General features: G+C 39.0%; 1 protein-coding gene across 7 annotated transcripts in view; it reads left to right on the top strand.

Annotated features, from left to right (window-relative positions):
* LOC122563074 (nuclear transcription factor Y subunit alpha-like) overlaps positions 1 to 17,135 on the top strand; it is a 68,044-nt gene extending 50,909 nt beyond the window's left edge. For 5 of the 7 annotated variants that reach the window (XM_043716452.1, XM_043716456.1, XM_043716455.1 and 2 more), the window contains one exon: positions 14,496 to 17,135. In XM_043716452.1, coding sequence (XP_043572387.1) covers positions 14,496 to 14,546 — 51 coding nt within the window. In that variant the 3' untranslated portion in view covers positions 14,547 to 17,135. Of the gene's footprint in view, positions 1 to 12,329; positions 12,376 to 14,495 lie in introns of all 7 variants that reach the window. The other 2 variants (XR_006315479.1, XM_043716457.1) reach the window with 2 other exon arrangements.
* The last annotated feature ends 230 nt before the right edge of the window (positions 17,136 to 17,365 follow it).

The following is a 17,365-nucleotide window of genomic DNA, read 5'->3' as shown; positions in this document are numbered from 1 at the left end:
CCTGATGGCTAGTTTTCTGGTTTTTTGTCCCATGTGGTGTTTGTTGCAAGAACTGTAAAGTATTTTGTAAATGACATTAATGTTGCTTGTGGTCTATATGGGGTTTTTCAAGTTCATTAGCTGCAGTTTTAGTGTGTTGGTGAGTTTGTGGGCTAGCATGATGCCAAGAGGTCTGAGCAGTCTGACAGTTATTTCTGAGATGCCTTTGATGTAGGGAAGAGTAGCTAGGGTTTCTGGGCACGTTTTTCTGCTTGTTTGGGACTGTTGCTGAGAAATCTGCTAACTGTGTTTATTGGGTATCTGTTCTTTTTGAATATGCTGTATAGGTGATTTTCGTATGCTCTGCGTAGTTCATCAGTGCTGCTCATTGAAGTAATGTTGTAAGGAAGCTTAGTTTGTGGTTTTGAGGTGATTGCTTCTGTAGTTCAGTATTTGGTCCGTATGTACAGTAGCGACTCGACTTACGAACTTAGTCCATTCCGGGACCTGGTTCGCGAACCGAAAAGTTCACGAACTGAATCAATTTTTCCCATTGTACGGATATTTCCGGAGTCTTTTGTCTTTTTTGTCTCTTGGAGGTTGGTGATGCCACAAGAAAACGATCCAGAGAAACTTGTTTTTTTTCTTTGTTGCAGAATTTTCCAAAAATGGGACATCACATAAATGGGTCATTTAAAATGTTCACTGCTCTGTTGGTCACAGTTTTGTTAGGGTGATGCCTCTCAACAAAAGCCTGCACTTCACTCCATTTGTTTGTACCTTGAATTTCGTATGTACGTGCGTTGAAGCAAACTTTTACATACAATCCTGTTCGTAAACCAATTTGTTCGTGAACGGGGTCATTTGTATGTCGAGGCGCTACTGTATTGTTTTCCTGTAGACACTGGTTTGAAGTTTCCCCATTGGCTGTTCGCTCAACTGTGACATCAAGGAATGGCAGTTTGTTGTTGTTTTCCTCCTCTTTAGTGAATTTTATGCCAATAACGATATTATTGATTGTCTTGAAGGTTTCCTCTAATTTGTTTCGTTGAGTGATGACAAGGTGTCGTCCACATAGCGAACCCAAAGTCTGGGTTGGATGGTTGGCAGAGCTGTTTGTTCAAGTCTCTGCATTACTGCCTCTGTTAAGAATCCTGATATCAGAGATCCCATGTGTTCTGTTGGTTTGTCTGTAGTTTTGTTATTGAAAGTGAAGTGAGTGGGAAGGTATAGGTCCACTATCCTTCTTAGCAGAGGCAGTAATGCAGAGACTCGAACAAACAGCTCTGCTAATTATCCAACCTAAACTTTTGGTCAGCTCCATGGGTGACACCTTTGTCATCACTAAATGACACAAATTAGAGGAAACCTCAAGACCATCAACAATATCGTTATTGGCATAAAATTCATTAGAGGACGAAAACAACAACAGCCTGCCATTCCTTGTTACGGTAGAGCAAAAGCCAATGGGGAACTTCAAACCAGTGTCTACAGGAAAACAACACATACAGACTAAATATTGAACTACAGAAGCAATCATCCCAACATCAGCAAAGGAAGCTGCATTAGAACATTATTTCAACGAGTCACCACACACTGCAGCACAGAGGAACTATGAAGAGCAGAGGAAAATCACCTATACAGCATATTCAAAAAGAACGGGTACCCAATGAACACAGTCCATTGATTTCTCAGCAACAAACCCAAATAAGCAGATAAAGCGCGTCCAGAAACCCTAGCCACTCTCCCTTACATCAAAGACTTCTCGGAAGTGACTGCCAGACTACTCATACTGCTTGGCATCATGGTAGCCCACAAATCGACCAACACACTAACACAGCAACTAATGAACTTAGAGTCATAGAGATATACAGCACGGAAACAGACCCTTCAGTCCAACTCGTCCATTCCGACCAGATATCCCAACCCAATCTAGTCCCACCTGCCAGCACCTGGCCCATATCCCTCAAAACCCTTCCTATTCGTATATCCATCCAGATGCCTGTTAAATGTTGCAATTGAACCAGCCTCCACCACTTCCTCTAGCAGCTCATTCCATACAAGTACCACCCTCTGAGTGAAAAGGTTGCCTCTTAGGTCTCTTTTATATCTTTCCCCTCTCACCCTAAACCTATGCCCTGTAGTTCTGGACGCCCCCACCCCAGGGAAAAGACTTTGTCTATTTATCCTAAAAATGCCCCTCATGATTTTATAAACCTCTATAAAGTCACCCCTCAGCCTCCGACGCTCCAGGGAAAACAGCCCTAGCCTATTCAACCTCTCCCTATAGCTCAAATCTTCCAACCCTGGCAACATCCTTGTAAATCTTTTCTGAACCCTTTCAAGTTTCTCAACGCCATTCCAATAGGAAGGAGACCAGAATTGCACGCAACATTCCAACAGTAGCCTAACCAATGCCCTGTACAGCCACAACATGACCTCCCAACTCCTGTACTCAATACTTTGACCAATAAAGGAAAGCGTACCGAACGCTTTCTTCGCTATCCTATCTACCTGAGACTCCACTTGTAAGGAGCTATGAACCTGCACTCCAAGATGTCTTGTTCAGCAACACTCCCTAGGACCTTAACATTAAGTGAACAAGTCCTGCTAAGATTTGCTTTCCCAAAATGCAGTACCTCAGATTTATCGAAATTAAACTCCATCTGCCACTTCTCAGCCCATTGGCCCATTGTAATCTGAGGTAACCTTCACTGTCCACTACATTTACAATTTTTGGTGTCATCAGCAAACTTAGCTAACTGTACCTCATATGCTCCCATCCAAATCATTTATATAAATGATGAAAAGTAGTGGACCCAGCACCGATCCTTGTGGCACTCTACTGGTCACAGGCCTCCAGTCTGAAAAACAACCCTCCACCACCATCCTCTGTCTTCTACCTTTGAGCCAGTTCTGTATCCAAATGGCGAGTTCTCCTTGTATTCCATGATATCTAACCTTGCTCACCAGTCTCCCATGGGGAACCTTGTCAAATGCCTTACTGAAGTCCATATAGGTCACATCTACCGCTCTGCCCTCATCAATCCTCTTTGTTACTTCTTCAAAAAACTCAATCAAGTTTGTGAGACATGATTTCCCATGCATAAAGCCATGTTGACTATCCCTAATCAGTACTTGCCTTTCCAAATACTTGTACAACCTGTCCCTCAGGATTCCCTCCAACAACTTGCCCACCACCAATGTCAAGCTCACTTGCCTATAGTTCCTTGGCTTGTCCTTACCACCTTTCTTAAACAATGGCACCACTTTAGCCAATCTCCAGTCTTCTGGCACCTCACCTGTGAGGTGGAGATAGGTAGCACAAGGGGACATAGCTTTAAATTGAGGCGTGATACATATAGGACAGAGGTAACTTCTTTAGTCAGAGAGAAGTAGGGGCATGGAACACACTGTCTGCAACAATAGTAGATTTGCCAATTTTAAGGGCTTTAACTGGCCACTGGAAAAATATATGGATGAAAATGGAACGGTTTAGGACAGATATGCTTCAGATTGGTTCCACAGGTCGGCACAACATTTAAGGTACTGCACTGTTATGTTCTACGTAGAACTGAAGATAATTTGTTGAGGATATGGCGAGTTAATCTAAGCATAAAAGAATAGTTGTAGATGAAAACTAGTGAAGATGCCATTTGAGGAAGAAGTCAGTGGTAGGAAAGGGGCTCTGTGGGATGGACAGTTAAAGGGACTGGATATTAATTATTGGCAATTGGACCAGAAAATGCTACTTTTTCGCAATAAGCATGTCATCAAATGATTGGCCCAGAAGGAAGCCATTCAATTTGATGTGTCAATGCCAGCTTACTTGCAAGAACATCTGGTCCAACTGTCTGCTGCCTTTTCCTCATAACCCAGTAATTTTTTTCTCATCAGATAATTGTCTATTTAGAAGGCATGATTTAACCTGTCTCCAACATCTTAGGCAGAGTCAATTAGCAAGAGAATAAGGGATATCTTAGCAGAGGTACTCAAAATTTTGAAAGATTTTGATGAGAAGAAACTGTTTCCAGTGATAGCCAAAAAACACACGTGTAAGATATTTGGCAAAACAACAAGAGTAGAGATTAGAGAAACTTCTAATGCTGAACTATTTATGATGTGGAATATGAATGTATAATAGTGGAGATAGATTCATTAGTTACTTTTAAATGGGAATTAGACATATACTCAAATAATTGACGGACTGTGAGAAAGAACAGATTAGCTAGAGTAATTGGAGTCATTCTTTTTAAAGAAAGATGTATTGAATGTCAGCTTCCTATTATACATAATTTTAAGAAAAGAAGATAGACAGAAAATTTGAAAGAAATTGTTCTGGCAGTTTTTCCTGTTTGAAAATTGAAAAAAAGGTACAAGGTGGCAGTTTGGATTGGGGACAGAAATTGGAACAAGACTGTAAAAGATATTTAAATGAAATCAGTTATTGCCTGGAAAATAAGGATGTGGTGTTCAATAATAGGGATAGGCTGCAGCTGGATTTGGGAAGAGAAGTCAGATCATTGCAGTTAAGTCAAAGGCAGGTAGGTTGATGTTCTTGAATTTTTTATCAATTCTGAAAAAGAAAATGGTCTTTTAAAAGTTTTACTTTTCCAAATTAGGGTGTAAAGGTACTTTATTACTTGGCATTATTCTTGTGAAATTAGATCAGGTGACTTAATGTAAAACTTCAACTGTGCTATGTAACAATAGTATGCTGTGAAGCTGGTTCGTGAACTTTTGAGCTACTAAATTTATTTATCTAGCATTTCTAAAATTTAATTTGTTATGGTTTGATGTCAGATCCAGTTCTGATTGTTGTACTATAATGGCTGGCTGCTATGAAAGAAAACTTCCATGTGATAGTTCTGATTTCACACAAAACACTCCCTGTTGTATCAGTGATGCAGTATCACTATAGAACTCATACTTTCTTCCATCAATTAAAATTCCAATTTTCTTTAAAGGAATTGAACATAACTTCAGTACCCTTTTACTTGGTTAGCAATGTGCATTTAAATTTGCTGGTCTCCTCAACTCAAATCTGGATCAGAGTAAATGACTAACATTTCATGTGTATGTTTTTAGAGGAAGTAAATTTGATTAATTGTTTTTAAATTGAGTTTAGTGTCATGCAGACTGAAGGTATGAGTATCTTACGTGGACCTGTGTACAGTTTAAAATATCAAGTAAGTACAGACAGTGCTGGAGGAACTCCGATCTGGCTGCATCTATGGAAAGAGAAACAGTTAATATTTCAAGTTCAAAAGATTTCTTCTGCATTCTGGAGAGTTTCTACAGATATTTTAAAAAGAAAAGCTTTGACAAAGTGAGTATCCATTCTGTAGAAAGTGAGTCTGAGGAATTAGTAATGGAAAAGAAGGAGAAGGCAGATGTATTGAACAGGTTTTTTGCATCATTTTTCACTTGAGAGGTTACAAGTAACTTTTCAGCAATAGTTGTACATCAGGAAAAGAAAGGAGAGGAACTTAAGAAAATTATAATCACCAGGGAAGTGGTTCTGAGCAAATTATTGGCACTAGGAAAGTCTCCCAATCTTTCATCCTAGAATCTTAAAAGAATTGGCTTTCAAGTTAAATGAGGCATTTGTTTTAATTTCTAAAATTCATTAGATTCAGTCTAAGTTCCATTTGATGAAAATAGTGAATGCACTTTATTTATTTTAAAAAGGAAGGAACACCGATAATAAGCTACAGGTTAATTGACTGAGCATATGTCAAAGAGAAGATGTTAGAAGCCATTATTGAAGCCATTATGTCATTACAGGACATAAGAAAATTTCAAAGTAAGAAGACAGAGTTAATATGTTTTTGTGAAAGCAAAATTATTAACCAATTTAATCGGTTTCTGTAAAGGAATAACATGCTGTGGATAAAGGGGAACCAATGGAGGCACTGTTCTTAGATTTCCAAAAGACATTTGATAAGGAACCACATCAGAGGTTATTGTAGAAGATTCAGTCTCATAAGGGTAATGCTTTGGCATGGATAGAATATTGGCTAGCTAATAGGAAGCAGGAGGCAAAAATTGATTATTTTCAGGTTGGCAAGGTGTAATGAGTGGTATGCCATGGGGATCAGTGGTGGGGCCTCAACTCTTAAAATTTAAATGAATTACACGAATGAAGAGAGAGGTCTGAAGAGGACATAAGAAGGCTACAAAGATATATGCAAGTTAAGTGAGTGGGCAAAGATCTGGCAAACAGATTGTTAGAAAATGTGCAATAATCTATTATGGCAGGAAGAATAAAAAAAATATCTAAATTGTGAGAGATGCAGAAAGATCTGGCTGTCCCAGTATATGAATTATTAAAGGTTAGTATGCAGGTACTGCAAACAGTTAGGAAAACTAATAGAATGTTACTGTTTTTTATTTTAGGGGCTTCGGATTACACTTCAGTTATACAGGGCATTGGTGAAATCGCATCTTAAGTACTGCATACAGTTTTTGTATTCTTTTTATTTTAAGGAATGGTGTTGATATGTTGGAAGCAGTTCAGAGAGGTTTATCAGACCAATACTTGAAATGAGTAGGTTACCTTATGGGCCGGTTTGGAGAGGGGAGGCTTGTATCCATTGGAATTTAAAGAAATATAAGGTGTCTTAATTGACACCTTGAAGGAGAATCTAGGACAAGGGATCACTGTTTCAAACACAGGGTTACCCATTTAAGACAGATATATGACTTTCTGCAAGGAAGAAATTCTTAAGTCATTGGAGCTTTGTATAGGTTTAAAGCACCAAAGGTGGTAGAAGCAAAGTCCTTGAATATTTTTAAGGCAGCGATATAACCTTTCAAACTCTTGTTGATCAAGGAACTTAAGGGTAGGTGGGAATGTAGAGTAATCAGATTGATCATATCATTGAAGGGCAGACCATGCTTCAGGGCCAAGTGAGATACTCCTGCCCCTGATTTATATGACTTCATGCCAGAGGTATGTAGCTGTCAACTTAGTGTTATGTAAAGCTTGTGTGTTAATATGTTCTTAAAAGCTTTGTGGTTAAATGGAGATAAATAACAATCTTAATGAGTTAGTACAGTTAAATCATGTTTTGGAAGTCTTGCATAGTTATTCGATCAGTAAATAGTAAACCTCAGTCAGACTATTGAACAAGTAGCATGGATGTAGGTTTGCTCACTGAACTGGAAGGTTTGTTTTTCAGATATTTTGAAGGTAACATCTTCAGTGAGCCTCGAATGAAGCACTGGTGGTGTAGCCCACTTTCTATTTGTGTTTGGGATTTCTTGGATTGGTGATGTCATGCCCTGTGGTGATGTCATTTCCTATTCTTTTTCTCAGGGAGTGGTAAATGGGATCCAAGTCAATATGTTTATTGATAGAACAAGCAGTATATTGTGATCCCATGAGGATTGGAGTCAGCTAGATTGTCCATATTGTTCAGATATTCGGCTTTTCATCAAACCAGTGAACTTGTGACTGTTTGAAATCTGGAACTGCATGACTGCACAAATCCCCAGATGTGATACAATGTGCAGCTGTTATGGAGGCACAAAATGAGTAATTAGTAGTTTAAAGGGAAGTCAAGAGTGCAATCAAAGAAGCTGCAAGATCTGAGCTTGCCACAAATATTTACTACTTCTGTAGAATATGGTAAAAATACTTTACGTAGTCACTGAATGATTAGCAAGGAAGATATATTTTGACTTTAGTATGCTTCTGGCTGATGAAAGGCCATCAGTTATTCGGGGAATGAATTCCTAAATTCATGGTATTTTTGGATTTGGGGCCAAATATCAAACCAGATATCTTTTTGGAGAAATAACTGGAGAGGAGAGCAATAATAAGAAATTTGCTTCAAAGGGATGTAAGAAAGACACAATTATAATAATCATGGGGGATTTCAATAGTGCAGGTATATTGGGAAAATCAGGTTGGGAATGGAACTCCACAAAGAATATATGGAATCTCTACAAGATTTTGTTTGGAACAGCTTGTCATAGAGTCAAATAGAGCACAGGTAATTCTGGATTTGTGTAATGAAGCAGACTTGATTAGACAGCTAAGGTGAAGTAATTCCTTGAAAGCAGAGTCACAGGTAGATAGGATAGTGAAGAAAGCATTTGGCATGCTTGCCTTTATTGGTCAATGCGTTGAGTATAGGAGTTGGGAAGTTATGTTACAGCTGTATGGGACATTGATTTGGCCACTTTTGGAGTATTGTGTGCACTTCTGGTCTCCTTACTATAGGAAGGATGTTGTGCAACTTGAAAGGATTCAGAAAAGATTTACAAGGATATTGCCAAGGTTGGAGAGTTTGAACTATAGGGAGCGGCTGAATAGGCTGGGACTATTTTCCCTGGAGCATCAGAGGCTGAGGGGGGTGACCTTTGATGTTTATAAAATCATGAGGGGCGTGAATAGGGTGAATGGACAAGCTCTGGATCTGTGGTCGGCATGGACGAGTTAGACCGAAGGGTCAGTTTCCGTGCTGTACAACTCTATGGCTCTATAATCCCTAGGGGTCAGTGACCATAATATGGTAGAATTCACCCTGCAGTTTGAGAGGGAGACGTAGCTGTGTTGCAGTTGAGTAAAGGTAACTACAAAAACGTGCGGGAGGAGCCTAGCAGGGAAGAGCATGGAGCAGCCCTGGCAGGCATTTCCGGGGGTAATTCGGGAGGCTCAGCTGAAGTTACTCCCAAGGAAGAAAAAAACATGCTAACGGGAGTTCAAGTTGACTATCGGTGATTAGGGAAGTCAGGGATAGCATAAACGCAAAAGAAAAGCATACAATGTGATGAAGATTATTGGGAAACTTTAAAACCTGCAGAGGGTAACTATAAAAGCAATAAAGGTGGAGAAGATGAAATAAGAGAGTAAGCTAGCTAGTAATATCAAAGACGATTGCAAGAGTTTTTATTTAGATACATGAAAAGTAAGAGAGGCAAGAGTAGACATTGGACCACCAGAAAGTGAGGCTGGAGAAGTAGTAATGGGAACAAATAAGTGACAGAGGAACTGAATGGGTACTTGGCATCATTTTTCACAGTAGAAGACACCAACAGCATACCAGAATTTCAAGAGATTCAGGGGGCATAGGTGAGTGTAATTGCCATCACTAAGGAAAAGGTAAGATTAGATTCTCTACAGTGTAGAAACAGGCCTTTCAGTCCAACAAGTCCACACTGACCCTCCGAGGAGCAACCCACCCAGACCCATTTCCCTCTGACTAATGCACCTAACACTATAGGCAATTTAGCATGGCCAATTCACCTGGCCTGCACATTTTGGACTGTGGGAGGAAACCAGAGCACCCAGAGGAAATCCATGCAGACATGGGCAGAATGTGCAAACTCCACACAGACAGCACCTGGGACCCTGGTGCTGTGAGGCAGCAATGCTAACCACTGAGCCACTGTGCCGCCCCAAGCAGTTGGTGTGAGAACAGTGAGCACTCCGCTCCTGGGTGGTTTCGAGCCACCAACCTCTCGGTTAACAACCGAATGTGCTGACCGATTGCGCCACGGACACGGGTGCTAGGAAGCTAAAAGGTCTGAAGGTGGTTAAATCGCCCTGACTTGATGCACTACACCTCAGAGTTCTGAAGGAGATAACTAAAGGCTAGTTAGCCTGACCTTGGTAAGGTTTTAGGATCCATTATTATCAGTGAGATTGCAGAATATTTGCAAGTGCATGGTAAAATAAGGCTGAGTCAGCACGGCTTCCTCAAGGGGAGGTCATACCTGATGGATCCATTAGAATTTTTGAGGAGGTAATGAGCAGGTTAGACAAAGAAGAACCAGTGAACTTGATTTTCAGAAAGCGTTTGACAAGGTGCCACACAGGAGGCTGCTAAATAAGAGCCATGGCGTGAGGGCAAGGTACTGGCATGAATAGAGGATTGGCTGGCTGACAGAAGACAGAGTAGGGACAAAGGGGTCTTTTTCAGGATGGCAGCTGATGACTCGTGGTGTTTTGAAGTGTTTGCGTTGGGACCACGACTTTTCATATTGTACATTAATGATCTTGGTGAAGGAACTGTGAGAGCATTATTGCTAAGTTTGCAGATGACGCAAAGGTAGGTGGAAGGACAGGTAGTGTTAAAGAAGTAGGGAGGCTGCAAAAGAACTTGCACAGACGAGGAGATGGAATACAGTGTGGGAAAGTGTGAGGTTATGAACTTAGGTAGGCGGAATTATAGGCAGGAGGAATAGTGGCATAGACTATTTTCTAAAAGTGGAAAGACTTCAGAGATCTTACACAGTCAGAAGTTATACAATGCCAGGTTATAGTCCAACAGGTTTATTTAGAATCATGAGCTTTCAGAGCACAGCTCCTTTGTCAGAGCACCTGACAACAAAGAAGCAACACTCTGAAAGCTTGCGATTTTAAATAAACCTGTTGGACTATAATTTGGTGTCATGTAACTTCTGACATTGTCTATCCCAGTTCAACACCGGCATCTCGACAGAAAAGGAAGGCCAACGCAATGTTAGCATTCATTTCAAGAGGGCTACAATACAAGAGCAGAGATGCACTGCTCAATCTGTGTAAAGCCCTGATCAGACTACATTTGGAATATTTTGAACAGTTTGGACCCAATATCTAAGGAAGGATGTGTTGGATTTGGAGGGTCTCCAGTGGATGTTTACAAGCATGATCCCAGGGATGAAGGGCTTGCAATTGAGGACTCTGGTTCTATACTGTGAGTTTGGAAGGATGTGTGGGAGGAATCTCATTGAAACTTACAGAATATTGAGAAACATGGATAGAGTAACCATAGAGAAGATATTTTCACTGTATATGTCTAGGACCCAAGGGCACAGCCTCACAGTAGGGACATCTCTTTAAGAACTGAGATGAGGATGAATTTCTTCAGCGAGAGGGTGGTGAATCTGTGAAACTCATTGCCACAGAAGACTGTGGAGGCCAAATCACTTAAGACAGAGGTAGATTCTCGATTAGCAAGAGGATCAAAGGTTACGGGAGTAGGCAGGAGAATGGGGTTAAGAAACAGATCAGCCTTGATTGAATGGCAGAGCTGACTCGATGGGGCTAACTGGCGTATATCTGCTTCTTTTGTCTTGTTGCGGTCTGAAATGGATTATTAGAAAATGATTGGAACCTTAATATCTACCTGTCCTGTGTAGTTACTTTGGACTAGTAGTGGTTCTGGTAAATTCTTGCTGTTCAAAGCTGTTCATGTGAGTAAGTGATTTTCAAAAATCGAGCTTTACGGCTAAACCTACACTGTAGTGATGAAAAGGTGGGTGCTGCTGCCCCAATCCCTCAGCAAATTTCACATGATGCAGTCCTCACTTTCTCCTAATTTCACATGATCCTAATTTTGAGAATCCAAGATAGCTTTGGGGATTTCAAAGAAGGAGAAGAGTCAGAAAGGGGTAGTTTAGAATGGGTAAAAGGAATGCAGAATTTGGCAACTCTCAGCAAACAGAATACAAATGTTTCACAAGGGCTCTGGAAGAATCAGAAGAGAGCACAGAAATAAGACAACAAAGAGTTGAGCGTTATGTGAGAATTGTAACTTAGTGGCGGCATAAAGAGAACAAATCATTTGGAGTGTTACAGGTGGAAGGTCAGAGGATACTAAAACTTTGGCAAACGAGCATCTGAACAACATTGGGACTAGAAGTCAAAAGGAATCAGAAGAAAGGGAAGAGAGCAGGAGAGCGGCTTGCATCCACTGAACGAATTTGTTTCCTCTTTCTGAAAACGAAAATATGTAATTTACTAAAATTGGCAAATATTGATGTGAAAGAGATCACCATAGCTTTGTAGACCTTCAAGTACAGGAAAGATATATTAAGATGGCACCTCTCCCCTGTTCTGGAGAGGTCAATCACAACACATGTCACCTGCAATGGATAAAGGAGTATGGAAAAGTAAATATGTCCTGAATCATCGGTCTTTACCCAAAGCATTAACCCACAATTCACCTTCAGAGCTGACTCATCTGCTGTATATTTCCAAAGTTGTGTGTCTGTTACCTGATTAATCTGGTCTCTCGTCAGCTGCATGTTATTAACTTGTTTACAATATTGCTAGAACATTCAGATGTATGTGAGCACGTATGCAATTTGAATAAGGGGAAATCCTATCTCCTAATTCTTCAGAGTATACAATTTTTCTTGTCATGTTTTCCCACCTTTGAATGTAGAAAGGAAAATATTGGAAATTGTACACAGACCATTAATGCAGTTTATTTTCTTCACCCTTGAAGATGTATTCCTGTGAGAAATGAAGATTTTTATAATGCTAGCCCTAAGTATTTATTAAAAACCAACCCTTAAGGTTGTCATCTGTAATTTTTGTGATATTTATTTGTATATTTATATTTATTCAACAGCCTGAATGATTTCTGGGTAGGCTGTAGAAAAAAAAACAAAAAAAAGGTAATGTATTATTCTGTTACATTTTCAGAGTGGTGTGGGGCTACCACCTTCACTCTGCACTCTGACATTCTCCTCAACAAAAGTTCCCCAGCAGTGCAGGTACAGCCAAGGTAGTATAGGAAATAGGACAATTAGAATAACAAACTCTGTTTTTGTACACACTTGAACTTATTAAAGCCATTAGGTAATAGATTTTATCTGTTTAACCACAGAAAATTATCACATTTACTGTACTGCAGCTATTGGTTTAAAATATGGCACTGTTATCTAGAATCCACAAGAATACTGCTCACTTCCCAGAGTTTGGGCAATCACACTTTTTATAAACTGAAAATTCCAACTTGTTCTGTTTTGGAAAGAAGCCACTTTTAACTCCTCTTCAAAAGCCTTGCACTTAACAAAATAACATGTCCAAGTTCCCTCTGTAGCATCGCTCCTTCAAACAGTAGTTATGCTTCTACAGCTCATTTTCTTTTTCAGTCTTAATTGTTGTCTGATCAATATTTCTGGGCACTTATCCACTTCAAACAATTTGAACAACCGTAGTAGCATTTCAAGGAGCTTTCCTGACAAGCTAAACAAAAAGCAAAATACTGCAGAAACTCGAAGTTTAAAAACAAGAAAGCTGGAAATAATCAAGTGTGCGAACATTTGCAGAGTAGCAGAAGATGATCAGTCAATATTTCAGATCATTGTTCTTCATTCTGAAAGAAGAGTTTTGCACCTGAAACACTGACTGGTTTCCAGTGCTTCACAACTCTTCCTCAACCTGAGTATTTCTAGATGTTTCTGCCTTTTGTTTTCCCATGTACTGTAACAGTTTCAGATTGCATCATCAGTGCACACACTGGAACTGTGCTTATTTGTAGATGTACTGTATTAGTCATTTTGAGTATGTTCTCAATCCATGAATCCATCAACTTTTGAGGTGTTTGATCTGGATAAATATTGCTACACAATAAAATATACTATATCACGGCAGTGAGCATCATCATGTGTTTGAAGGCAGCGAAACCCTTTTAGTACTTTAATCAGGAAACCAAGATTAATGAATAGTTAAGAATTCACAAAGGTTGAAAAAATTCAAAGAAACCCGCCAAATTAAACAGTTATTGGATGATGCCAAGGTTTGGTTTTAAAAGTCTGAAATTGAAAGCAGATAGGCATTTGGAGAGGCAAGTAGTTGCACAGTTTTGAATAAATTATATGAGGTGAATGTGACCAGTCGAGATTGAGACATTTAGCGTGAAGAAGTAGATACCCAATGGTACGGATGCATCTTTGAAGAGATGAGAGAAAAGCTTTGAGCACCGGCCAGAGCAACATTGAAATAAAGGCAGGAGAAGTAAGTTTGTGATAATGTTTAGATGCTGGAGATGGGAAATGGATCACCTATCCTATCGTAAGATTCATTAGATCCTCCAAGCTATGGAAGTGCTAAAGTCATGGACTGACTTAGCCATTATAGAATGTTCAGAGTTTCTGGGAAAAAGGAAAATGTGTTTGGCATGATTAAGGAATCTAGGCTTACTGGAGGTAGCAATAGAAGTGATAGGGATTTCTGGTGGCTAGTTTTGCCAGAAACATTGAATAGCTATAAAAGAGAGATTGATGATGTCAGGTTGGAATCAGCCATTGCACTGTAATAGAGATGGAGATTGTGTTTAGCAAGAAATTACAAAAGAGAAGATTAATCAAATATGGACTGTTTCCACACTGTAAGTAATCTAATCTAATCTAATCTAATCTAATCTTCAGCGTGTGTAAATAAGCTTTAGTGTGAGGAGGGCACTATGAAAGGGATCAGAGCCAGAAGACAAAGTTGTGAGGAACCCCTGGGTTAATGAAACATGCCAGCTAATCCACTATGAACTACAGCCCAGAGTGTGTGACAAATGGTAAACTCAGGACAAATGATATTTACAATCTAACTTATTATCTGTCCTTATATCTACTTTTTCCTGTAGTGGATAATTTAAGTCCTTCAATTCAGTTAGAATATATAAACCTTCTGGGTAGCATTTCTCAATAATTATTAGTTTCTGAATTGATTTTACATAGAAATCATGCACATTACATTTTACTGAGGTGTAATCTTCTCCTTTTCTTCCTCTCTGCAGAAACACCAGCAGAATGAAGAAATAGTGGGTCAGGTGATCAGGGTGGCCTAAACCTCTGCCTTATGCAAGTCCTTTGAAACAGACACCTAGTCAAATTGACGGTCTCTCCTCCATCCAGTATTCCTACATTGACTGCCTCGCCTGCATTCCTGAAACAAGTGGAGCTTTACAAAAAAATGGTCTTCTCCAGGGGAAAAACCTTCTTTTCCTTGAGAATTTAGACTAAATAACATTACTGAAGTGTCAGTGATGAAACTCACTTCAACAGGAAAAGGACTTGGAGTAACTTTTAGTCTAGGTGGAGAAAGCCAATGTTGCAACTGCTTTCAATGGTGATGGTACCTAGTCTGTTAGTTTTGGATGTATGGGGAGAATCACCCTGATGCTTTGTCTACTTTTAGAAAGTTGACAAAGGTCAAAGTGTAGTGTCTTGTAAATTTATCAAAAACCTCTGGGGATGAGGGAGAGGGTTAAAAACACAAATGGAATAGTTATCTTGTAATGAGTGACAGAGGAGAGGAAGGGGTTTACCTGATGCATTTGGTATGTTATTATGAAACTTACATGATTTTGTATTTTTTCCAGTGTTTGTTAATTGAGATAATGTACAAGTGCGTTTTTTTTAATTTTCATTGTGTACCCAATGCAATTACTCAGTAAAATGTAGCAGAAAGACTGCTTCCTGAGAAATGGTAAACCATTTTAGAAAACCATTTATTTTACAGAATTGGTATTACGTTGGATGCAATTTCAGTGCTTCAAGTATGGCTGTAATGTAGCAAGAAAATGTTTTTCTTAAAAGGGATGATAGGGTATATTACAAAGTAGTAAGTTAGTGCAGCATGAGGGCCACTACTCAACCATAACATTCAGATATTTCAACTTTAATCATTAGTTCATCCTAAGGTAGGTCAGCCGGGACAACAGTAGATCTTGACCTTGCGCCTTTGAGTTGATTGGGGAAGTCATCACAAAACATTTAAGGTATGGTTGTTGTTTCTCACCATCTTGGTTCCTGTACGGTACAGATGTCTGGATGTTGAGAGAGGACAACTCAGTGACACTCTCCATAGTTCAGTGACGCACCAGTGTTCATTGTCTTGCATGAAACATGGCAATTTTTTTGTGGTCAGAGAAATGTATTGCTGTCAACAAGACCTTATTCCAGTTATGCATTTATCCTTTTCTGTTGTAAGGGTGAGGGTAGAAAAGTCATGAATTGCAAGAAATGATTATTTTCAAAATTGGTTTTGTTTTCTTATTTTAATATCAGGCTACTTTTCTCCCCCTAGAGAAATGTATGAATTTTCTTCCTACATTTGAAATTAACACTACACTGTAGTAGCACACAAGTGCAGCCTAATTGTAAAATACCATTTCTTCATTTGTTGTGCTTCAACTACAGAGATAGTGTTTTGTTGTTGTTACAAAAAAAAGGGAAACTCCCATTTTAAAAAGCAGCATTTGGCTAACACTTCTTTAGAAAATAATATCCTTTCTCAGCTGTGACTAGTATTCAAATCCAGTGATATTTTAAAACAACTTCAGTTTCTGAGGATTGGATTCAACGGAGTATAATGCCAATATGTTAGACTATCTTGCCACATTTGAGCAGATTAAATAAGAAATGACGCGCTGCCCTCCAGGATGTCAGTTAAAGATGCTATGAAAAACATTTGACAGTCTTCATGTAGCACTGGATCTTGACCTGGTTCTTCAGTGCATGTGTTGGAAATGCAGTATTTTTTTTTAATCAGGTATATGAACTTGGTTTCATATCTGACCTAGGCAGGATAAAAGGTATTTTTTCAGATGTAGAACCAACTTCAATTCTAACCGCGACAGCAGATGCAAGGCTAGGACCCTAAAATGAATTTGGGGCATTCTGTATCCGTTCATTTTCTAGAAAACTCAAATCTGCAACAATCCAATAATATGCAGTAATGGGGTAACAAGAGAACCATTGATGTGGGAATAAAAATATCACTGCTCTAAGGATCTATTGGACTTTTCTGAGGATGGATAATTGGTGGAAGCCAGAAAGACTGTAGTAGCCAAATTCTGGCAAATGTACAATTTGGACCAAAACAGCCTTGGAAATTCCAAGCAACTGTGTAACGTCTTCAGTATTTGGGTAATAAGGAACTTAGCAGAACAGAATTCATTAAACTTTACCATTGGCTGTAACCCACCTTTGTGCTTGAGCAGGAAGTACTTAAAGTATAAATAGGAGAGATCTTTGAACAATCAACAACAATCAAATTCAGTATTTGCTGATTCTGAATGCAATACCTTCCACACATGCACCAGAAGAATCAGTTATCCAGGTAATTGACTTTTTACCCTTGCATCGATTAACATTACACAGTGACTGAGTAACACAAAACTCAGCTTTAAGGGCTTTGAATATCAGGTAGAACATTTTAATTGTTGCAGATATTATAAAAAAGTCATGCAGATTATAAATATTTCAACCAATGCATTGAAATGAGTGACTTCTTTTTGTATATAGGTTACAGATTTATAATTTTTATATACAGCATTTGGTTTGTAAGCATGAATCTATGAATTTAGCTGTAGAAGAAAAGTACTGTGTACGTGGTTCAGCTAATAAAACCTTACCATTTTAGTATTTTAAAAGAAGTTTATTATTTACATTTTTATTACCTTATTGGACTGTCGTTTGACTCATGGATAATACTTTCCTGTTTACCTTCTGCAATTTGCTTATGTTATATTTTTAGCGTAGCGCTTGAGAATTTGTATTGTTGATGAACACTTTTGAAGAACTGGTATTTACTCTCCTGATTGAAACAGTTGAAGCATGCATTCTGTGGTAGCTTGGATGGAAGATTGTCAATATGGTATTC

Source organism: Chiloscyllium plagiosum, chromosome 26 (genome assembly GCF_004010195.1).
Source record: "Chiloscyllium plagiosum isolate BGI_BamShark_2017 chromosome 26, ASM401019v2, whole genome shotgun sequence".
NCBI classification, from domain to species: Eukaryota; Metazoa; Chordata; class Chondrichthyes; order Orectolobiformes; family Hemiscylliidae; genus Chiloscyllium; species Chiloscyllium plagiosum.
The sequence above is the reverse complement of the archived record's forward strand: the minus strand, read 5'-3'. Positions and strand labels throughout refer to the sequence as shown.